General features: G+C 36.0%; 1 protein-coding gene across 1 annotated transcript in view; it reads left to right on the plus strand.

The window, feature by feature from the left end:
- Window positions 1-24,926, plus strand: part of KCNT2 (potassium sodium-activated channel subfamily T member 2) — a 288,035-nt gene that overhangs the window by 110,576 nt on the left and 152,533 nt on the right. Inside the window, exons 11-13 of the mRNA XM_029229997.1 lie at window positions 972-1,136; window positions 2,908-3,044; window positions 6,742-6,805. Of these exons, the coding sequence (XP_029085830.1) occupies window positions 972-1,136; window positions 2,908-3,044; window positions 6,742-6,805 (366 nt within the window). The remainder of the gene's footprint in view (window positions 1-971; window positions 1,137-2,907; window positions 3,045-6,741; window positions 6,806-24,926) is intronic.

Here is a 24,926-nt window from a genome sequence, read left to right on the forward strand (position 1 = left end):
ATAGCTATCATGCAGCATTTTGGAGAATGGATAAGGAGATAGCAAAGGGACAGACAGAGATATAAAATGAGACTAAAGGTACATAGAGGCAATCTTCAACTTTTTCCTGCAATGAACTCTGGGTGTCCATGGGTGGGCAGGTCAGAAACAGGATGTGGCCAATACAAATAAATCTTGCATGTTCCATTACAGAACCATTGGACACAGTGTATTGAAATATACTTTACATAGGTATAAAAATGATCTTCGGGCTTCCCTGGTGGCGCAGTGGTTGAGAGTCCGCCTGCCGATGCAGGGGACACGGGTTCGTGCCCCGATCCGGGAAGATCCCACATGCCGGGGAGCGGCTGGTCCCGTGAGCCATGGCCCTGAGCCTGCGCGCCCGGAGCCTGTGCTCCGCAACGGGAGAGGCCACAACAGTGAGAGGCCCGCGTACCGCAAAAAAAAAAAAAACAAAACTTCCCGTTCCTATCCAATCATACATGTCATCCTTAATGACACCCCTCCCCTATACACTCCACAACCCTTAGATACCAGCTACTAAATAACTAGAATGTGGCCTTTTGTTGGTGGTAAGGGTATCTCCCCTTGCAGGAGATGTGGGCTGAAGTTGATATAAGAATGTGGGAGAAAAAAGTGAGGCTTTTCTCTTTGACTCAGTGTATGACATATATAGCTGCATACCCTACTGGACAGAGCAGAGGCACGGACCTCTTAGTGCCCTGCTATGGTACAATAGGAAAATCATATTACTGTGTTTCCTGAAGACCTGAAGGCCCTGGGAGGCATTAGCAAGCTCTGCAGCCATCCTGTGAAGAGCCTCTTATTGAAGGGAACACTGATCATTTGAATCTCAAAGACTTTCATCTAAGAAACTGAGTATACTTAATAAACAACAGATGTATTGCATTTATTTTTATTTTTATTTTTATGTCCCGTGTCTTCATTCACATGTGGAAAATGCATTACAGTTTGAACAGCTGGCCTATTTGTGGATGGAGAGACAAAAGTCAGGTGGAAACTATAGTCGACACAGAGCTCAAACTGAAAAGCACGTTGTTCTGTGTGTCAGCTCACTGAAGATTGACTTACTCATGGACTTTTTGAATGAATTCTATGCTCATCCAAGACTCCAGGTACCTTTAAACAGATCATACCTACTAACATTGTCAAAGTCAGTTAATCATGGTACAGCCTGTGTTCTGGAGGATTTTTATTTATACACTCAAATTTAGAATGAGAAAATGAAGAACTACAAATATAACCAGGAACATAGAAAAAAATGCTGGAGGAATACACAGTATGTTAAGTTTCCTTCTGTATCTATACTGAAAGACAGATGGAATTATGTTACTGCTACAGAGAAAGGTTTCCTCTGATTAAAATGATTGCTTTTTTCTCCCTTGGGTAATGCATAAATGATATTTTTATGAAACAGTGAAATTTAACATAAAATATAATAAAACAATGAAAGAATCATTGCAATATCATCTGCTCAATTGAATATTTCAGAATTTTATCAAGTGTTGCTGATAGAAATGTGGAAGTCTGGAAGTTCCATTTTTCCTTTTGTTTCCTGGAGTGAAACTAGGTCTTATTTATAGTAACAATAAGTGACCAAAATTTGGGAAATAACTTGCTGATTGAGATAATAAATTCAGAAAAATCTCTTCTTCTGTCTATGCAGACGAACTCCTCAGATACTTCTTCCACTTGCCATGGTTCTGGGTCATTGTAGACTTAGGTCATCTCCTTTGCTGCTCAAGGCACTTAATCTAGTCCAAACAGCAAAGAGCTACTTAAATTTCTTGTGTTTCCCCAATAAATTAGTGGCAAGAGTTTGGATAATCCTGAGGTCAAGACAGTGCTGAGTACATCAATTATCTCTCCCTTAAATAAAGAGCTTTTTTTCTTGAATATTTTAGAGAACTTTTAAAATACTATTTTTTTGGATTTAAAAAAATCTAATTTAGAAGTGATACTTATATAATATATTCTTCTGTTTTTGCATAAATTATTTTTCCTCTTTTGCAGGAATTCCAAATTTAATGGTTAGGTTTTTATTATTCATATTAAATAATTTCAGATGCGTATTATAACCCACAAAGAAAATCTATTTGGGGGAAAATTCGATCCTTCCAAATTTTGATCCCTAGTAATTTATTTTGTCTAATATCAATATGGAGAATTCTTAGAACTCCAAAAATTCCTACTAGATATATTATAAAGTGAAAAAATGGTGAGTGTTTACCAGAGAATTTGAATTCTTATAGATAAATTATTTTAAATTCTTATAGATTTTAAATTCTTACAGATTGTTTTTTATTTTCTCCAAAAGACCATTATTTTGAAATATTTTGATCTCAAACTTTTAAATTTAAGTTACTTTGTCAGTATTATCAATATTTTTGTGAATCTTTTTCCATTCAGATATTCATCAGAATATTTTCAATATTATCAGTTCATAATAATATTACCAAATGGTACAAATCACCATCACAGTTTTTATTCTAAAAGTAACAATTCAAAGTATGAATTGATCCTTAGGACTTCTGGCTGGTATGCAATTTATCTTTTAGAATCAGCCTGAAGTCGTAACTGAAAACTTCGTAGACTGGAAATGCTGAGTATAAGCACCGATTACCTTCCCTTCCTGGTACTAATAAAATTGAAAATTGAAAAAGATCAGGATGAATATATTGATTTATGAGATTTTTATATGTCTGTTATGTTTATTACTGAATCATTTTATTTAATGCTAGGTTTTAAATGCAAACTTTTATTTGTTATTAAGAGTTCATTTCTACTTTATCATATTTCAAAATGTCCTTAGATATTCTATTTACCTATGTAGTATAAAACAAAGCATTATTGTCTCTAACCCACGGCCCCCTTTGTTTTGAGTAGGATTATTATGTGGTGATTTTGTGTCCTACTGAAATGGATGTGCAGGTCCGAAGGGTCCTACAGATTCCGATGTGGTCACAAAGAGTCATCTACCTTCAAGGTTCAGCCCTTAAAGATCAGGATCTGCTGCGAGCAAAGTGAGTATATCTCTTCAATATTTTCCATCTTGTACTGTTTTAATATCTTTTCTCTCCTCCAAATTTTAGCAGTTTTCAGTGTTGCAAGGTGTGTTTTTGAATACAGGCTTTTGCTTTCATCCCACTGCTGGTCAAATCGGAAGGTTAAAAATATAAAATCTGCGTATTTGCTCCTCTTTCTCAGGGCAGGGATGTTTGGCAGACGGTGTCCACACAACACGGTGAGAAGTGTGGTGTTGCGTAATTATCTCAGGCTGCTGGGAGGTGAGCTGAGTTATCCAGACTCAAGGAGAGTCATCTCCAAATCCCTGGATACTGTTTTTATTCCACAGATAAAAATCTTGGGCTAAACATGTGTGAGATGCCAAAGCAGTTCGCGTCAGGGTTTAAATTTAAGGAGCTTGTATCATATACAGGTCGGGTAACACTTGTGTTGCCCGGTGTCTGAGATGAAAGAGTCCTTGGGAACTGGAAGAATCAGAAAGGTGACAGGGGTCTTAGTTTCTCTCTTCTTGTTGTGTAGATGCCAGCCCACCCAGCTTAAAGGTGACATAGTCTTACACATTTGTCACAGGTCATGAGGGTCATTTCATGGGGGCAGAGTGAGAGGATGGTTGGTTAGGCTGTAGACACTGGCGAATCCGGGCATCTGCAAAACAGCATCCTTAGTTTCAGAAGCCAGAAGAGATCCTTAGCGCAGGTAGTTTTGCTCAATGTTTTCTCTTGTTTTACAAGTTTTAAACGTATCTTCATGTTTCTCCTTGAGTTGTCCTACAAACTCTTTTAGGTTTAAAAGTATCTTCCCTCAATTTCATGACATAAGTGTTTTTTTCTTTGTTGTTGTTTTGGTTTTTTTCCAGATCGCTTGAGTATGTGTGTTAGTGGGTGTGTTGGTGCATGTTCTCCATGTGTTTGTGTATGTTCTGTGTTTCTTTATGCATGTTCTCTGTGTGTGTATGGGGGAGGGGGTGTGTGGGTGACGGAAAAGAACAGAAGAAAATTTCCAAACTCCTTTTTGCTGCTTACTCCTGCAAAAGATGACTAGATAGCTCATAACAGGAACTCTGACATTAGTTTTGATTTATATATAATAGGTCAGTTTAACTGAGATTTTTCCAAAGATTTAATAACTTCTGAAACAAAAAAGTCAGTAGAAACTGTCAGGATATAATGAATGGTACGTAATTGGAAAACTAAGCTTCTTTGAGAATATATTGGATGGGCCAAAAAGTGTCTTCAGTTTTTTAAGTAAAAATAAAAGACACATTTTTCATTTTCACCAAGAACTTTATTGAACAACGTATTCACCTTTTTGTTCCACTACCTTCTGCCATTTTTCAGGCAACTTCATAATTCCATCTTCCCAAAACTTTTTATCTTTTTGAGCAAAGAACTGTTCCAGGTGCCTTTTACAGTCTTCCAGGAAACTGAAATTTTTTCCATTAAGAGAATTTTTAAAGACTGAAATAAATGGAAATCCGAAGGGGCAATGTCTGGAATACGGCGGATGAATCATAACTTCCCAGCCAACCTGTAACAGTTTTTGCCTGGTCATCAAAGAAAGATGAGGTCTTGTGTTATCCTGATGGAAGATTATATGTTTTATATTAACTAATTCTGGACGCTTTTCATTGAGTGCTGCTTTCAGTTGGTCTAATTGGGAGCAGTACTTGTTTGAATTAATTGTTTGGTTTTCTGGAAGGAGCTCATAATAGAAGATTCCCTTCCAATCACACCATATACACAGCATCACCTTCTTTGGATGAAGACCAGCCTTTGGTGTGATTGGTGGTGCTTCATTTCACTTACCCCATGATCTCTTCCATTCCACATTGTTGTACAGTATCCACTTTTCTTTGCCCATCACAATTTGTTTTAAAAATGGAACATTTTCATTACGTTTCAGTAGAGAATCGCGCGTGGAAACACGGTCAAGAAGGTTTTCTCCGCTTAACTTATGTGGAACCCAAACATCAAAGCGATTCGCATAATTAAGCTGGTGCGGATGATTTTCAACGCTTGATTTGGTTATGTCGGCTCTCTCCCGCGTGGTATAATGTTGCTTGTTCTCAGTTATTGTTTCAATTTGATCCTTATCAACTTCAACTGGTCTACCCGACTGTGGAGCATCGTCCAGCAAGAAATCTCCAGCACGAAACTTCGCAAACCACTTTTGACATGTTCAATCAGTCGCAGCACCTTCTCCATACTAGAGCCATCTTACCCAAAAGACTGAACGAACCTTTTGGTCCACCCAACATTAGTATTTGTTGTGGATTACATACTTCATATATGTTGTCACTATACATGACAGTTCTAGAATAAGTCAGATTCTCCCAGTACCTCAAGTAAAACACGGGTGTTTGCTATTTGCTATCTATACTTATTATTTGGGAACCGTAAAGAAATAGTTGCTTAGACAGTAATATAACTTGGATCTTTATATTAATCTGCATAGGTAATCAATATGCTTAATTTATTATAATGAGTTAAGTTCTTCATATGGTAAGAATGAGTCATGCACATATTATGGTCAGTATGAATTTCTGTGATAAATGAAGTCTTTTGACTACCTAATAAATTAATCTAAGCCATTAGGATTGGCTATTAGTATCTTAGCTCAGTACTACCTAGGATTAACACACTCATTTAGTATTAATAGTGTTAATAATGGTTTCTTAGCAAAATCAGTCACATTTGCAAGAAGCATTCCTCCATAAGAATAAAAAAGAAAAGTGTGGATGAGTGAGAGGTAGCAGGGTGGTAATTCTCAAAAAGCTGAATTAAGAAAGAAGGCACCATTTCTATGTTCATTTCTTATCCTATGTCACATGAAGATTTGGGATTTAATGTTAAGTAATACATTCTTCAATACAATTCCCCATGCAAGAAACAAGGAGTAGGATTCTCCAAACCAGTTCCAAAGGTCAGTTGTATGAGTTTTGAATTGCTCTGTTGAAGATGACGTTTAGAAAATGTTATACAATGCTCATAGTGTCTTAATAACCATGACTACTTCACATTTTTCCAGAACTGTTTGGTTTGGTCTAATTCCATGGATTTTTCATAGAAAATATTTTGGAGAAAAATTCTTTTATCATAATGAACCAGAAAGATAAATAATTCCTTATTTTGAAAATACACAGTTTTATGTTTTTAGAACATTACTTATCAAGCACTGAAGCGTAATTACTGTTTATCACTACATTTAAGAAATATAGAACTTTAGCATGAAAGGAAAGGTTTTTGAACAGTTGATGATTCATCTCCAGGAAATATAAATGTACAGTAGAGTTTGGCTTACAAATACTAAGCAGCTTTGTTTCCTCTCTCTTAGTTTTGTTGACATACTGAAGCCAAAATGTAATCCATCTAAACTAAAGGCTAATACAACTCCCTCAATTTACACAAAGTATATATATGAAAAAAATATATAATGATAAAAGAGAAAATAAAAGTTGACTTTTTTTTAACTTCTGTCATTATAAGCTCTTGAGTTATATAGCCAATCTACAACAATTATTTTGTTTACAGTCAAATATAGTCACGATCCTAGAAATCCTACTTTCATTTAAACCTAAGGATGTCCGTAGTTTACACGTACTTTATATGCACTGGAATTCTATTTTGCAGATAATGCATAGATATACACAGATATGTCAGTGTGTGATTCTTTTATTTTTCCATCTGCATTTAGGATGGATGATGCTGAGGCCTGTTTTATTCTGAGCAGCCGTTGTGAAGTAGATAGGACATCCTCTGTAAGTTTCTAAAATCTCTTTTTGTAAATTGTTCTTTTTTCCTTAGAAGATTTTTAATTTATTTATTTTTTAATCTGCCAACATTAAATATTGATGACCTTAAAAATTTTGCTAAATGGAAGTAAATATCTCTAAACTATCTTGCCAAAATATAAGAATAGTTGCATCATTGACTGTATCAACGAAAGTATTCTTGAAGTAGTTATCACTAATCCCCGGGTTTTCAGTTGATCAAAATGAAATGAGTCATATATAAACAGAACTAGATCATTTTTAATTAAATATATCCTATGCTATGTGATTTTGTTCAAAAGATCTCAATTTCCTCAACTTAAAAACAAGGCAGATGGATCAGGCACTCTGCATAAAATCAGTTGGAGAGTTTCTAAAAAAATATGCATTTGTGAAAGTTCTATTCAGGATATGCAGGGTGGGGATTGGGAAGCTGTGTATTTTTAAAAGATCTCCAGGTGATTTTGAAGCACCTCCCAATTTGGAAATCTCTGGCTTATATGATCTCCATGATACATTTTTTAGGTCTAAAGTTCTATAAACTCACAATTAAATTAAATCTTATAATTTACCAAATTATAACTTCTATTTTTTAAATACATTTTAATTTTATTACGTTTAAAAAGTGCTTTATTATTCTATGTTGAGGATGTACTGTTAACTCCTGTGTTTCTAAGCCAGTAAGTTCATCGGTAGTCATACCTGTGATACACAGACAGATGAGAACCTTGGTTGCTTCTGTAGTGATTGGGGAAAAGGCAAAATATGTCTGGGTCTTTTAGGGACATGATTTGCACTTTTCTGGAGCATCTAATAGGTGTGCTCTGGTACATTACTTTAGAATTGCAAGTCCTGAATGTGACAGGCTTTGTGTTATTCTCACTCTAATTTAACTAAAATTTTTACTCATTTTTAAACCAACTTACTCATCCTTCATTTGAAGAGGACTATTATGTGTTGAATTGTATCCCTCAAAAACTCGTGTGTTCCAAACCTCCAGTACCTCATAATGTGAACTTACTTGGCAATAAGGTCTCTATAGAGATAATCAACTTATAATGAGTTTATTAGAGTGGGTCTTAGTCCCATATGAGCCATGTCCTTGTAAAAAAGGGAAATGTGGTGACCGACAGATAACAGGGAGAATGCCACATGCACATTAAGACAGTCTTCTCTAAGCCAGGAGAGAGGCCTGGGACACATACTCCCCTCACAGCCCTCAGGAGGAACCAACCCTACCAACACCTTGATTTTGGACTCTGGCCTCCAGGACGATGAGACAGTAAATTTTCGTTAAGCCACCCAGTTTGTGGTATTTTGTTATTGCAGCCCTAGCAAACTAATGTAAGGCCATAGACCAAACAAATGATTGCAAAGTTTGTAAAATATTTCTTTTTAAAAAATATATATTTTAAAATTCACTTGTTCCCCTCCTTCTCCACAGTTACTGTCTTAATTCAGACTAGATTCTCCTCGGTCCACTTACGCACTATTGCAATGGTTTCTTAATTGTTTCCACACATTAGATGCTCCAAACATATTTATTGAATAAGTGAACTGGAATTGAACATCCTCTACCTTATGTTTCTATAATTATTTAACTTATGTAATTGGGAATCTTGGGCCTCTCCAGTGGCAGCTTAGTTTCAGAAGACTTCCAGTCTTCCAGTATCTATGTAACAAGGGGAGTAAACATTAGGAAATAATTACCTAATGTCTTTTAGAGTACCCTTTACAAGGTGAATTCGGAAGCTTTCCATTAAACAAATGCATTCCATTTCCTCCTGATGCTCTAGAAAATTTATAAGAAATGCATAAAAAGACTTCACTCATCAAGACAAAGGAGATGGTAGATGAGGAGACGTTAATACAAGTTTGGAAGCTAGAAAGCAGATGGCTGGGTGGTAACTGACTTAACAGACAGAAGGAAGGTAACATTTGAGAGAGGAAACAAATCAGAAGCAGGCTCTTTTCTGCAATGGAGCCTCAAAAGTTGCAGGAAATAGAGGCACCAGATGCCTCTGCAAGTAGGGTTTTACGTGGTACTAAATATGAACAGTGATTAAAAGTCTGGAGGAGAAGCAGTTAGATTCCCTGAACCCCTCCACACATCCATGGCTGGTCCCTCTCCCCATCCTTGGAAAATAGGCTTACTGTTTGGTGAATTTGGCCAAAATAAACACTTTCTGGCTGCCCAGGAAGAAAGAGTGGGAAATTAGCCTGTGGCAGAGACTCCTGACCCACTGATGCCCCCTGGGAATGAAGCATTGGAAGCGAAATCCTCTGATTCTGTGCAGTTTCAGAGAAGGTCAGTGTGAGTTACTGAAGCAGTTGGGGGACAGGAGACGCAGGAGACTGTTTCCTCTGCCTACTTATGGTAGAGACAGCTCAGGCTACTGCGTGATCCAGATGGTGGGGTGGGGACCCTCCAGGAACACCCAGAAGGGCTCCCTTGGTATTGGGCTGGTTGGTGCAGCAAGACTGGTTGGTAGACACACATTAGGACTGGAAGCATTCTTGGCCAAGCGTGTGTGTGTGTGTGTGTGTGTGTGTACATAGGATGTGAAAATAAGCTTCCTGCATTCACTCAGGTCCCAAACAGCTTTTGAGTACTTCACTCCTACATATGTTCAAACAACAGTGATCACTAGACATTTAAGGAATTTCCTAACAAGAAAAAGAAGGAACCAAGTAACGGACATACAAAAAGCATATAGAAAAGAGGAATTAAGGGAAAACACAAATACCACCATAGAATTCTGGGAGAATAAATAAATTTCAAAATATGTAATAAATATCCTATTTTTAGTCATTTAGTAATTGAGAAGATGAGAAGAGTATACATATATAAAACAAGAATAGTAGGCTATAGAACAAGACAAATCAAAACAAAACAAGAACATTCAGTGAACCAAAAAGAGCTTCTGGAAATTAAATATAGGTAACAAATGAAAAATTAAATAAAATATTTAGAAGATAAATCTAAGGACATTGAAAGAATGAAGAGTAATAAAATGAACAATAAAACCAAATAATGGAAAAGGGGAGTCAAAACAAGAGAAAATGAAAGGAGTAGTCAGGAAGAAACAATATCCATATAGTAAGAATTTAAGGAACAACGTCTAGAAAATGGGGGAAATTATTAGCAAAAATATAAAACAAAGTAAAAAGTTTTAAAAACCCCAGAAATTAAAACAAATTTCTCAGACTGAAGTTGTCAGATCGAGAGGGGCCACTTATTAGAGATTAATGACTAAAAAATGTTATGCTTGCCAGAGAAATTGAGATACGAGAAGGACCAAGAGGAAGAAAAGAATGAAAATGAAGAGAAGGTAAAGTAGAAGAAAACACTCAAAACCAAGGATGGAGAATTAGAATGTTTTCAGACTTAGCAGTAATACCAGAAGCCAGAAGACAGTGGGTCAAGGCTTTCAAAATTCTGAGGGAAAGTACTTTTCCACTTGGAATTCTGTATCCTGGCAAAACTTCAGTAATGTTGTGGTCCGAGCGTGGGCTGGAAGAAGAATTTCCAGGCTGGAGGTATTTTAGAAAAGAGAGTTTATTGAGAAGAAAGAGCAGAGTTAGTGAGGGGCGCTGCAAATACAGCGGGCCAACTTCCTGATAGACCAGGGAGAGCCGACCTCCTTTGTGGGCTAGTGGCCAACTTTTATAGCCTCAAGATAAAGAAAATTCCTGCTGGCAGGATGGCATTAGGTGATTGGTCAGGATGCTACAAGGTTACTACATGGTGATTATTTTACTTAATATGGAGTTGGGGGGCTGTCCAGTTTAGATTAGGAGAGCACATGGCAACAGTTGCTATGGGGGCTTGGTTAATTCCAGAATTTTTGTCCTGTGTCCTTGATGTAGGGCTCCACAAGTAAGAAGATAGAAAGATATTTACAGATATTAAAAAGTTGCAAAAATGCACAGTTTTCAGGAGGCTGCTGGGAGATGTGTTTTACCAAAACTAGGGAGTGAGTGAAGACAGAATACAACTCAGGGGAGGGAATGGGAATTCCCAAGGTTACGGTCAAAGCAGATTCTGGGACAAAAGCAAGAAGGGAGTCAAGAAGGGAGGTCTGCCTCTGGAAAAAGATGAAATCAACGTTCCCTGATGTGGTTGAATATATGGAGAGGAAGCTTCCGCTTCTGGGCAGAAAACAAATAAAGAAATAATGGCTGAAATTATTGCAACTATGACAAAAATTATAAAACCACGGATTCATAAAACAAATCTAAAGTATGATTACTTAAAAGACTGCACTGGAACTTGTAATAATCAAATTTCTGAAAATCAATAAGATAAACTTATGTAGCTATAAGATGCATTACATACAGAGGAAAAAACAATTTTAATCAGAAGACAATGGGACAACTGTTTTAGAGTGCTTTGAAAAATTGTCAGTATACTATTTCATTTCTTGTAAAAATATCTCACAAAAAGGAAGCCATGATAAAAACATTTTTATACAAACAAAACCTATGAGCATTTATTGCCAACAGACTACATTTTTTAAAAAGTTAAAGTTCTTCAACAAAAAGAAATGATGTCTTCTGAGAACTTAGATTTATATGAAGAAATAAAGAGAGCAAAAATGGTAAATATGTAGGTAAATATAAATGACCTTAATTTTTAAAATATAAATTATTGTTTAAGGCAAAAAAAATAATAGTCGTGGAACTTGTAAGAAATGTAGAAGTGAAATTAATGGCAATAATATGACAAAGATTGGAAAGGGATGGTGGAAATATACTGTAATAAGATTCTTGCGCTTTACATATTATTTGAATGAAGAGTTTGATAGAGATTTATGTTATGAAACAGAATGACCATGATATCTAAGATAAAACAGAAGACAAAATGGTATACTAAAAATATTTACTTAATCTGAAAAAAGGCAGGAAAAGAACAAAAAACAAATAGGACAAGTAGAAAACAACAAGATAGTAAACTTAAACTTAAACCATATCAATGACTCTGTGAATTATATGAATTGACTAAATTCAGTATTGAATGGTAGGGGTCTTCATACTGGATAAGTAAAAGAAAGACCAAATGAAGTACTATCCACAGAAATTTCACTCAAAAGGAAAACGTACAATTAGGTTAAAAGTAAGAGGATGGAAAAAGATATACTGTGTGCACACTAGTCATACAAAAGCTGGAATGGCCATATAAAATAGATAAAGAAGACCTCAAAGGCAGGAACTTTTAACAGAGATAAAGAGAAATATTTTATATTTATTAAAGGATTAATTCATGAAGAAGACATAACTCTCCTAAGTGTGTATGCACCTTATAATAAAATCTCAAAATTTATGAAGTATGAAACAACAGAACAGAAAGGAAACATAAAAAGGTACAATTATTGTTAGAAATTTCAGTATTTCTCAGTCATTAATAGAAAGAAAATCATTCAGGTTATTAAAAACTTGAACTCATTTTCATCAATTAGATCAACTGACATATGGAACATTACACTCAACTGCAGAATACACGTTCTTTTCTAGTGCATATGGAACATTCACAAAGATGGACCATGTGCTGGGCCGTAAAAGCAATGACAGAAAAGATAAAAGAATTAAAAAACATGCAGAGCATGTTCTCTGATCATAATAGAATTTAATAAGAAACCGATACTAAAACTATAGCAGGAAAACACCCACATATTAAAAAATTAGATTATACATTTTTAACCCATGGATAACATATGAAATAACAAGGAGAATTAGAAATATTTTAATTGAATTGTGATGAAAAATGCAACATTTCAAAATTTGTAGGATGCAGCTCAAGTAGTGCCTAAAGAGGGATTCATAGTTTTAAATTCTTGTATTAGAAAAGAAGTTTAAAAATTGAATAGCAAAGACGAAGTGGAGACAACAATTACAGTCTTCAGAAGTGCTTTCTGTAAGTGGGAGCAGAGAAATAAGGCAGGAACTGATGGGTAATATTTGCCCATTTGTTTAAGTGGGAAAATTTTTTTCCATTTCTTTTTTTTTTTAATTTATTTTTTATCGACGTATAGTTGAATTACAATGTTGTGTTCATTACTGCTATACAGCAAAGTGATTCAGTTATACATATATATAGATTCTTTTTCATATTCTTTTCCATTATGGTTTATCACAGGATATTGAATACAGTTCCCTGTGCTCTACAGTAGGACCTTGTGGTTTATCCATCCTATACATAATAGTTTGCATCTGCTAATCCCAAACTCCCAATCCTTCCCTCTCCCACCCTCTTCCCCTTGGCAACCACCAATCTATTCTCTATGTCCCTGATTCTGTTTCTGTTTCACAGATTCATATTTTTTATTCCTAAGTGGGAAAATTTTTAGCAAGTCTTATATGCTAAAGGAAGTGACCTACCAGAGAGAGTAAAATGAATGATGCAGGAGAAGGAAAATTGGAAGATTTTCCTTTGATAAATAAATGAGTAAAATGCTCATGTATTTTAAAAACAGGGAAGACAAGCTATATAGATCCAGAGACAAGTATATGGTCAAATGTGATATGAGAGAGCTATGGAAGTCCTTCTCTTACCATTTCTATGTTGGTTATTATTATTATTATTATTATTTTTTTTTTTTTTTGGCGGTACGCTGGCCTCTCACTGTTGTGGCCTCTCCCGTTGCGGAGCGCAGGCTCCGGACGCACAGGCTCAGCAGCCGTGGCTCACAGGCCCAGTCGCTTCGCGGCATGTGGGATCTTCCCGGACCGGGGCATGAACCCATGTCCCCTGCATTGGCAGGCGGACTCTCAACCACTGCGCCACCAGGGGAGCCCGGTTTTTATTATTATTATTTTTTTTTATAGAAGTTGAAATCGTCAGATGGTAGAGGTTTGAGGTGAGAGAAGAAGATATGAAATAGTTCTCTAAAACAGTGGGAGAGGGGATGGACTGGACAGATGTGGAATTCCTGGACAATACTCACCTCCTGGATGATATTATGGACTATGAATTTAAAGAAGGACCTATTTATCATCTATTTGTGTTTACGCCCAACCAACTGTTCTTTGTTCTTTGCAGTAGATGGATCGTTGGATTCATCAAGGTTGTAATTTTGCCTATAGAGTAGGCCTGGGTGAGGGAGGCAAGCAAACGGACTGTTTATACAAGGGTTTGGTTATTTTGGTGAAACGTTTAATGTAAGCTGATAAGAAGCAAAACAAAGATGAGGGTATAGAGGTAACAGGGAATGAAAATTGGTAGTGTCAATAGATTGAATTTGTTTATGATGTCAGACACTCATTGGAATCACCGTCCTAGACAGTGAGCTGGGAAGTAAGGGGCAGTGAAAGGACGGAAGGAGGGTGTCTTATATTGTGATATGTTTTCCAAGGTTCAGACACTTACTTTTGAACATCTTGTTCACTCAATCTATCAGTAGATGTGCTCAATTTAAAGATTTGTTCAAAGCTAAGTGTCTTCTCTGAGTCATTATAATGCGGGAAGCATAATTGATTTACCTTCTAAATAGCCTTTCTTTGCAGTGGTGAAAGAATTTGATTTTCTTAGCTGAACTAGGCATATGAATTTTTACTTAAAGTGATCTGGTTCTGAAAAAACCAATAGCGTCTGCTTTTCTCTTTTAGCTTTTTTGGCACTACTGATTTTTAGACTTCTTGCTTCTTGGGAATAAAAAGAGACAAGAGGACTTCCCTGGTGGCGCAGTGGTTGAGAGTCCGCCTGCCGATGCAGGGGACGTGGGTTCGTGCCCCGGTCCGGGAAGATCCCACATGCCACGGAGCGGCTGGGCCTGTGAGCCATGGCCGCTGAGCCTGCGCGTCCAGAGCCTGTTCTCCACAACAGGAGAGGCCACAACAGTGAGAGGCCCGCATACCGCAAAAAAAAAAAAAAAGAGAGACAAGAACTACACAATAACACCCTCATTTATTAGCCATCATTAAATGTCAGTTACAGGCTAGAGACTACTTATATATATTTATACATATTATGCATGTGATGTATTTCTCACGACAATCCTGCAAGGAAGTTCTTACTAGCTCCAATTGGTAGATTAACAAACCAAGGCTCAGGTTAGCTATTTTATTTAATCTTCTAGGGATATAGGGTTAGTAGCTCACAGACCTTGTATTTATACCCTACTCTGTGTCAAAGAAAAACTGTACCAGACAGAGTTAAACAGGCAAGGAAGACTACTAAAGGCTGTTGCCTCGGGGAGAGAGATTGAACTCAACTCCTCTGAAGCAAAAGGCTGGAGGATTTTTACCCTCTGGGGTGAGCTAGTGGAAAAGTCCTGGGTTGGGGAGCTTGGTCAGTGTGATTAAGCCATCATTTGCTGACTGCTGTGTATGAAAGTCCAGCTGTCTTCTGGCCACAGAGACTGGAGATCAGGAAGATTTCACCTCTGAAGGTCACATTTCAAAGAGATGACCTCCAGGCCCTTGAGGAAGACTTTTCTCTCTTGTAAATCTGGTGAGAGGCTAGGAGAAGATTTACATCTCAAAGGCACAGAGAAAGAATTTATAATTGAAAGTTTTCTAAAGTAAATTCTCTAAGAAAAGGGAGGCAAGGGGCCTATAGTTTTGAAGAAACCTGTCAGAAAGTCAAGCCTGGGGAACTTTAAGGCCATCTTGGTCATCCAACTCCAAAGACTTGGTATTCTAAGTCTCAGAAAAAGTTGTATCTTAGACCATATGGTTAGCTTTCCTCTTTTTTTTTTTTTAAATTAATTAATTTTATTAAAAATATTTTTTTTGCCGCGTTGGGTCTTCATTGCTGGGCGCGGGCTTTCTCTCGTTGCGGTGAGCAGGGGCTACCCTTCGCTGCGGTGCGCGGGCTTCTCATTGCGGTGGCTTCTCTTCTTGTGGAGCACGGGCTCTAGGCGCGCGGGCTTCAGTAGTTGTGGCTCACGGGCTCTAGAGCGCAGGCTCAGTAGTTGTGGCGCATGGGCTTAGTTGCTCCACGGCATGTGGGATCTTCCGAGACCAGGGCTTGAGCCCATGTCCCCTGCATTGGCCGGATTCTTAACCACTGCGCCACCAGGGAAGCCCTAGCGTTCCTCTTAAATGTCAAAGATTTTTTTTTTTTCTGATCATTACATGCATTTTGGAATATATGGGATCTTAGAGTAGAATGCAAATAATCATTGAGCGCTCAGACAGTAATTTCCCTGGATGACCCTTTCAGAGAGCGCGAGAAAAGAACTGAAATAAAATGTGTGCAATTGCAGGGGAAGAAAAATAATCTTCCCTTAACATTCTCTCAATACCTTCCATGGCTGAGAACCCCTGTAATAGAAGACTGCTTAAGGAGAGCAAAAAAACCCGAAGCTTAGTAACATGTATAACTCACGTGTACCTGGGCGATACCTAGGAAGACTGAGTAAAACTCCGCCAAAGGGTCCAAGCCACCACCTCAAATACTATCTTCAACTAAAGACAAAAGAAAGGAGCTGGGAGAGGGGAGGCTATTTATGGGAGGTTATCAGGAAAGGTACCATAAGGTTGTCATGCAGATTTAAGTCTGGTGCCTTCCTTACTGATATAGAGTTTCTTGTGATTTATAGTCATCCTTCCTGGTACAAAGAGAGAGATATCCTTAAAAATGGAGATTTCCCTTTTGAATATAAATTGCCCTTACAAAAGGATAAATTCTACTCTGATTTAAGAACTCCTCCTGTGTCTGCTTTTTCTCAAAAATAATCAGCTCAAAATAATCCTTATGCTAAAGAGGCGTATTTTGGTTAGCATATTCTGCTACCGTTCACAATTTAAACTTTTTTTTTTTAAGTTTGTTTTGTTTTAAGCAGATCCATTTGGGGCATTAAAACACTGTAATAGGGGCTTCCCTGGTGGCGCAGTGGTTGAGAGTCCACCTGCCGATGCAGGGGACACGGGTTCGTGCCCCGGTCCGGGAAGATCCCACATGCCGCGGAGCGGCTGGGGCCCGTGAGCCATGGCCGCTGAGCCTGCACGTCCGGAACCTGTGCTCCGCAACGGGAGAGGCCACAACAGTGAGAGGCCCACATACCGCAAAAAAACAAAACAAAACAACACTGTAGTACATAATCATTCTATTATTTTATTCCCTACTTAAATGTACCTTAAATTCTTTAGAGAGGTTTTGCAATTTTATTTTGCTTTTTATTCAATCTAATGGTTAATCTGTTCTCAAAAAGATCTTTCTTACCAATTCATAAAATCACAGAATTTTAAACTGTGGCTATTTGTGTTTTAATCTGTCCAGAAATACCTTTTGGTAAATTCTTGACAGATCATCACTGGACTTCAGTTACAGTCTGGAGTTGGATTTGGTGTTCAGGGTGGATTCCTCCAGAACCTGGGAGAGGATTTAAATAAGCCAGAGGCACTATGTAGGGCTTTGAATAAGTGGCTGGAACTCAGACCAACAAGCACTAGAAAACAGTATAGGATTTCAGCTCTGACAAGCACAGTCCAAAATAGATTCTGTATAGGAAAGGGAAAGTAAACATGTGAACTGACTATAGTTGACTTGCTTCTCAGTCCCAAAATTTCCAGTAACATTCTAAGAATACGTTATATCTAGAAATTCAGACAGGCAGTCAGGTTTTTGCCAGTACATATCTGTGAGAATTAGTATACTCTCAGAAATCAAAGGTAGGATTACAATCCCTGAGAAGTCATTGTCAAGAGCAAGGGAGTACAAGTAATCTTAAAACTGGAATCCAAGATAATTTTTCAGTCTGTCAAAAAACAAAATACAACCCAGTACATTTGAAGATCTAATTGGCTTTAATAGGTGATCCATGAATCAGGCAGCATCCCATCTAACAAGTAGAAGGGAGCTCTGAGGAGTGGTAGAAAATGGAAGGATTTTATAGAAAGGAGGATGGATCCAGGAAGTCATTACAAAAGAAAGAAAGGGATATTTGGGGCCAGGAGATCAGCAAGGGGTTTACCTTGCAGATTACCTCTTCTTCCTCTGGTGGGGTTGGAGAAGGGCCCACATGACATCTTACCTCACTGGTGCTGACCAGAAATTTCCAAACTGATTAAGATTACACTTCTGGTAAAGGTCAAAAATGCAGGTTAGGTATTAAATCTAAGGTTGGTATCATGGACTTTAGCACAAGTGATGCCATTTTGGGCCTGGGGTTTTTCTCTTTAGCAGGTCCCAGACATAATGTAAAAACTGTTCTGTTTAAACATGGCAGGGAGATAAAATTATGCTAACAGCTCTATGAGTTTTGATACCAAGGTCCAGAATGCAAGACTAAAGCTTCTTTAATTATTCTTGCCTGTGGTGCAGATTATTTTTGAAGACCGAGTTACTGCTGAGCCTATAGGTGTTTGACTAAAACTAGATGGCCTGATCATTTGCTTTCTAATAGTTTCTTAGTCTAAAAGGCAGCAATGTATTTTAATGTTTTTGTATCTTAAGGGTTTTGGTTATATGTTTTGTTTTCAAGTATTTTATTTCAGAACATTCTGAATTACTTTTGTATTTATAATACGTATATATCAAATTTGAAGCCTGCTTCTCCAAAGATATAAATTATAATTAACTACAATGAAACCTTGTAGTTTTTAAATTCAGTCATAAAGTTAGACCAACTAATTATAGATGATATATGTTATAGGTACTTTGTATCAGAATTGCATTTCATCCCTTGCATTATAGATATCTATATATGTAATCTAACCTTATAATTTATGACAACCTATGTACTCAGGTGCTTTTGAGTCTAATCTAATGCAAACTCTTTACAAGCTTTTCTGAGTGTAAATTGTTCTCTGGGCAAGGATTATATTTAACCAGAATTTTTTATAAAACAACACATTTGAGTGTTTCTAGGAAAGATTTGTTATCCAGTCTGTGGCAAGACTTTTTACTCTCTCTTGTATAAATGTTTTGTCTTTGTTCAGTTGTCTATAAATATTTATTTTCAAATATTAAGTTTCATAATTCAGTTTTAATTTATAAATTAGTGTCATCTTACCAAAGTATCCAATAGATAAATTAGCAAAACATACTCAGAATGTAAAAAAATAAGTCTATCATTTCTAAGGGCTACAGATGTATTTTATAAATTGAAAATTGGGTTGAAAGTGACCTTTGACCTTTGACCAGACCAATGTCTTACCATTTTCTGGGTCACAGACTCTGTTTGAGACTGTAATGAAAATTACAAATTCTTATGGAGGAGAGGGAAACAATCCATATATAAAATTTCACTTGAAATGTCTCAATTCCTTGATGGTCATTTGTAGTTCCATTTAAAAAAAATACCTGCAGTATATACAGTGATTTATTTTAGGTCCTTAACATGCCAACGATAATTTTTACATGCTTCAAATTATTAAAGTTGAATTTTATGAAGACATTTTAGTCAATTTGATTTTTAGGTGAACTGAATATAGGTGAAATGTTCTGTTTTCACAGTAGCAATGGACACTAGGGTGCCCTAAACATACCCTATGCTACCTTCCTTTATTATCATAGGTTGCTTATTCCAAAGTTGGAACAGTTGGCAGTTTTACTTTTTGGTTAAAATTAAATAGAGTATCTTTTTTGAAGATTAGTTTGTCAGCAAGGAAAGTTAAAAAAAATTAATATCATCCTCTACTTTTAGAAGAATGAATTAAAAATCTTGTTTCTGTTCCAATTTTATTACCTGTAGTAGGAAAATATTTATTTTCTGTTCCTTATGTGAAATTTATGCCGTAGTGTACTGATCTTTTTTCCTTTTTTCTCACTTAATGCATCGCTCACAGGATCATAGATGTTGCTTATATCTTGGTAGGGCACTGTGCATGAATAAAATAAAGAAGGCTTCTGGGCCTTTACAATAGGTACTTCATCCCATCTATCTGCTGAACTGAAATATTTGCTAAATGCTTTCTATGTGTCTGCTGGTCTTTATATTATTTCACTGAATGCTCACAATATCCCTATGAAATAAATATTGTTTTTCTTATTCATCTGTGAAATACAAATGAAAGCTAGGTGCTAGGGTTGTGCTTAGGGTGAGTAAAATATAGACATGGCCCTTGACTTCATGGCACTCATAGTTTAGTGGGGATAAACTCGAAAAAAAATATGTGGGGTTAATGGTATGATCAGGCAGAGACAGAATACAGTGGGAACAAGTACCGTGGACTTCAGTCCGAAGAAAGGACTTCCTAGAGTGAATGACAGATGGTTCCAGGTAAATTGTTCCATGTGGGAAATCCTGGAGTCTCAGGAGGGGAGAATGCCTCATCACTGGAATAAAGAGTCCAAAGGCTGGGGAAGTAGTTTGGGGACAGTTGAGTAAACGGTCTTGCAAGCGTTGTTAAGAAGTTTGGACTTGATGCTGAGAGTAATGAAAGCCAATGTTTCAGGCATACAGCAAAGTGATTCAGTTATACATACATACATATATATGCACATATATGTATATACACATATACATATATATATATATTCTTTTTCAGATTCTTTTTCATTGTAGGTTATTATAAGATAATGAATATAGTTCTCTGTGCCATGCAGTAGGTCCTTGCTGTTTATCTAGCTTATATATAATAGTGTGTATATGTTAATTCCAAACTCCTAATTTATCTCTCCCCTCCCCCTGCTATACCCTTTGTTAACCATAAGTTTGTTTCCTATGTCTGTGAGTCTATTTCTGTTTTGTAAATAAGTTCATTTGTATTATACTTTTAGATTGCACCTATAAGTGACGTCATATGATATTTGTCTTTCTCTGTCTGACTTACTTCACTTAGTCTGATAATATCTAGGTCCATCCATGTTGCTTCAAATGGCATTATTTTATCCTTTTTTATGGCTGAGTAATACTGTATTGTGTATATATATACCACATCTTTTTTTATTGAGGTATTTATTGATTCACAATGTTGTGTTAATTTCTGCTGTACAGCAAAGTGATTCAGTTATACATATATATATATATATATATATATATATACATTCTTTTTTATATTCTTTTCCATTATGGTTTATCACAGGATATAGAATATAGTTCCCTGTGCTATATATTGCTTTATTGTTTATCCATTCTATTTATAGTAGTTTGCATCTGCTAACCCCAAATTCCCACTATATATATATATATATATATATATATATATACGTATGTATACAGACTTGATGACATAGAGAACAGACTTGTGGTTATATATAAAAAATGCCATATCTTCCTTATCCATTCATCTGTCAGTGGACATTTAGGTTGCTTCCACACCTTGGCTTTTGTAAATAGTGCTGCTGCGAACTACAGACTCTCTTCCAAAGTGTCTGTGCCATCTTGCATTCCCACCGGCAATGAATGAGACTTCTACTGCTCCACAGCCTCACCAGTATTTGGTGTTGTCACTGTTTTAGATTTTAGTCATTCTAGTAGGTGTGTTGTGGTATTTCATTGTTGTTTTAACTTGCAATTCCTAACAACATAATATGTTGAGCATCTTTCCATATGCTTGTGTGTCATCTGTGCATGCTTTAGATGAGATGTCTGTTCAGATCTTTTGCCCATTTTTAAATTGTGTTGTTTGTTTTCTTGTTATTATCTACTTCATTTATCCTATCAGTAACTTTATATTTAAAATGCACCTCTTCTTAATAGCTCATAGTTGGGTCTTACTTCTTTTGCCCTTTTGATATTCTTTATGTTTTAGTATGTTTAGTCCATTAACGTTTAATATAATCATTCTTGTGCTTGGTTGTAACTCTAAATTGTTTTCTATTTTTTCCCACTGATTTTTGTTCCTCTGTTTCCTCTTTTCTACTTTTTAAAAATTATTTGAATTTTTTTTGGAATTTGAGTTTAATATACTTATTGGCTTTTTAGAAATACCTTTTGAATATTTTTTAGTGACTGTTCTAGGGACTACAATACACTTCACTAACTTTTTATAGTCTAATTCATGTTAATATTATACCACTTTTTAAAATGAGATACTTTGCTTTTATTCCTCTTCTGCTCTCCTTTATGCTGTAATTGTCAGATGTCAGTTATCTTTATAAATTTGAAACCCCACAGACAATTCTATAAATTTTGCTTTAGACAGACATATATTTTTAAGAAATTAAGAGGAAAATAGTCTTTTCTATTCATTCTAATGGTAACCATTTCTAATACTCTTCTTTGGTTTCTGAAGTTCTAACTTTCCCTGTTGAAGGGGTTTCTTACACTTTTCTTGTAGTATGATTTTGATGGCAGCACATTTTGTTAGATTTTATTATTGAAAAAGTCCTTTATTTCACCTCTTTGAAGGATTTTTCTCTATATATAAAATGCTGGTTTCACAAGTTTTTGTTTTGTTTCCTCATCATTCTGAACTTTAGGCTATTGTTTCATTGTCACCCGGTTTCCATGATTTCGATGAGAGTCCTTGGTCTTATGACTGTTTTTCTTTGGCTGCTTTCGAGATAGTATCTTTATCTTCGGTTTTCAACAGTTTGACTACAATGTGCTTAGGTGTGGTTATCATTTTGTGTACATAAGTTGGGATTTGCTGAACTCCTTAAATTTGTAAATTTGTGTCTTTCATAAAACTGGGAGGTTTCTGACCATTATTTCTTCAGATAATTTTCTGCTTTAATTTATCTTTTGTTTCTTTCCTGGGAGTCCAATTACATTACTTAAGATGTTTTCACATTTGCTCCAAAAGTCCCTGAACTCTGTTCCTTTTTCCATTCCTATTTTCTTTGTTTTTCAAATTGGGTAAATTCTACTGATCTGTGATCAAGTTCACTGACTCTTTCCTCTGTCATTTCCAGTCTATCTCAAAGTCCATCCAGTGAATATTTTTCAGATATTTTAGTTTTCTATTTAATTTTTAAAGTATTTTCTATTACTCTACTGATTTTTTTTCTCTGTTTATTACAAGCATTATTTTCCTTTACCTGGCTGATCTTAGTTATAGGAGCTGCTTTAATCCTTGTCTGATAATTTTAACATCTAGATGATCTAGAGGCTAGCAGCTATTGGGTATTGTTTTATTTGTTTGTTTCCAATGAAAATAGGTCACATTTTTCTGCCACTTCATATATTCAGTAATTTTGCTTTGTTTTCTGTTTATAGTGCTTTGTGGCGAAGCCTTGGATTCTCTTGTATTCCTCCAAGAGTATTGATGTTCTTGTTTTAGAAAGCAGTTAATTTGATCCAACTCAATATCACCCTTGCAGTTGGCAGTGATTCAAGTCTTAGTTCAGATTGCTTTTATTCAGCCCCATGCATGTACGGTTCAGGGGTCAGCCAATGTTGTGTAAATTTTTACACACAGTCTGTGGTTTCTCTTCTCTGCCTCTCCATATTCTGGTATTTCACAGTCAGCCAGAGCAATGTTTAACCAAATACCTGGGCGCCCTGTGACATGGTCAAGTTGATACATAAAATTAACTATCACACCATATTAGGCTCGTTGTTATGTTTTGGAAGACACACACTGTTCACGTAAAGAATTCTGGTTTACTCTTCATTAACTGTCATGCAACTTAAAGTTACAAACCATTGACAACAGTTTCTTCTTTCTGCACTGTAGTCCCTCAGATCTACCTATATTTTTAATCCTCCTTTTCCCTAATAGTATTGTCATATAAAACTTTCTGTGATGATGAAAATGCTCTATATTCTATATCTCCACTATCCAATACAGTTTTGAATTTGCTGCATGTTGCTTTGAACTCTTGACATGTAGCTAGTGTGATAAAGAATTGAATTCTTAATTTTAATTAATTTTATTAAATTTAAGTTTAAACAGTCACATTTGGCTAGTGGCTATTGCATGGACAGTGCTACACTAGAACATATTTTTGCTTTCTTTGTTGAAATGTATTAGTTATCTGCATGTCCTCTTTGGAAAAATATCTATTCAGGTCTTCTGTCCATTTTTTATTCAGGTTGTTTGGTTTTTGATGTTGAGTGAACTGTTTATATATTTTGGATATTAACCCTTTTTGTTCATATCATTTGCAAATATTTTCTCCCTTTCTGTATATTGTCTTTTCGCTTTGCTGATGGTTTCCTTTGCTGTGCAAAATCTTTTAAGTTTAACTAGGTCCCATTTGTTTATCTTTGCTTTTATTTCCTTTGCTTTAGGAGATGGATCCAAAAAAATATTGCTACAATTTATGTCAAAGAGTACTCTGCCTATGTTTTCCTCTAGGAGTGTTATGGTTTCTGGTCTTACAGTTAGGTCTTTAATCCATTTTGAGCTTTTTTTTGTGTATGGTGTTAGGGAGTGTTCTAATTTCATTCTTTTACATGTAACTGTCCAGTTTTCCCAGCACCACTTATTGAAGAGACTGTCTTTTATCCATTGTATATTCTTGTCTCCTTTGTTGTAGATTAATTGACCATACATATGTGAGTTTATTTCTGGGCTCTCTATTCTGTTCCATTGATCTATGTGTCTGTTTTTGTGCCAGTACCATACTGTTTTGATTAGCTTTGTAGTATAGTCTGAAGTCAGGGAGTGTGATTCCTCCAGTTCTATTCTTCTTTCTCAAGACAGTTTTGGACATTTGGGGTCATTTGTGTTTCCGTACAAATATTAAGGTTATTTATTCTAGATATGTTAAAAATGCCATTGGTATTTTGATAAGGATTGCAGTGAATCTGTAGATTACTTTGGTGAGTATGGTCATTTTAACAATATTAATTCTTCCAGTCCAAGAACACAATATATCTTTCCATCCGTTTGTGTGGTCTTCAGTTTCTTTCATCAATGTCTTATAGTTTTCAGAGTACAGGTCTTTTACCTCCTAATCCCTAGATATTTTATTCCTTTTGATGCGATGGTAAATGGGATTATTTCCTTAATTTCTCTCCCTGAAATTTTGTTGTTAGTGTATAGAAAAGCAACAGATTTCTTTATATTAATTTTGTATCCTGCAGTTTTACCAAATTCACCAATGAACGCTAGTAGTTTTCTGGTGGCATCTTTAGGATTTTCTATGTATAGTATCATGTTATCTGCAAACAGTGACAGTTTTACTTCTTTCTTTCCAATTTGGAGTTCTTTTATTTTGTTTTCTTCTCTGATTTTTGTGGCTAGAGGACGTGCAGATAGCCATCAGGAACATGAAAATATGCTCAGTATCACTAATCATCAGGGAAATGCAAATCAAAACCACAATGAG

The sequence above is a fragment of the Monodon monoceros genome, unplaced genomic scaffold (genome assembly GCF_005190385.1).
Source record: "Monodon monoceros isolate NGI ecotype Baffin Bay Population unplaced genomic scaffold, NGI_Narwhal_1 Super_Scaffold_18, whole genome shotgun sequence".
NCBI lineage: Eukaryota > Metazoa > Chordata > Mammalia > Artiodactyla > Monodontidae > Monodon > Monodon monoceros.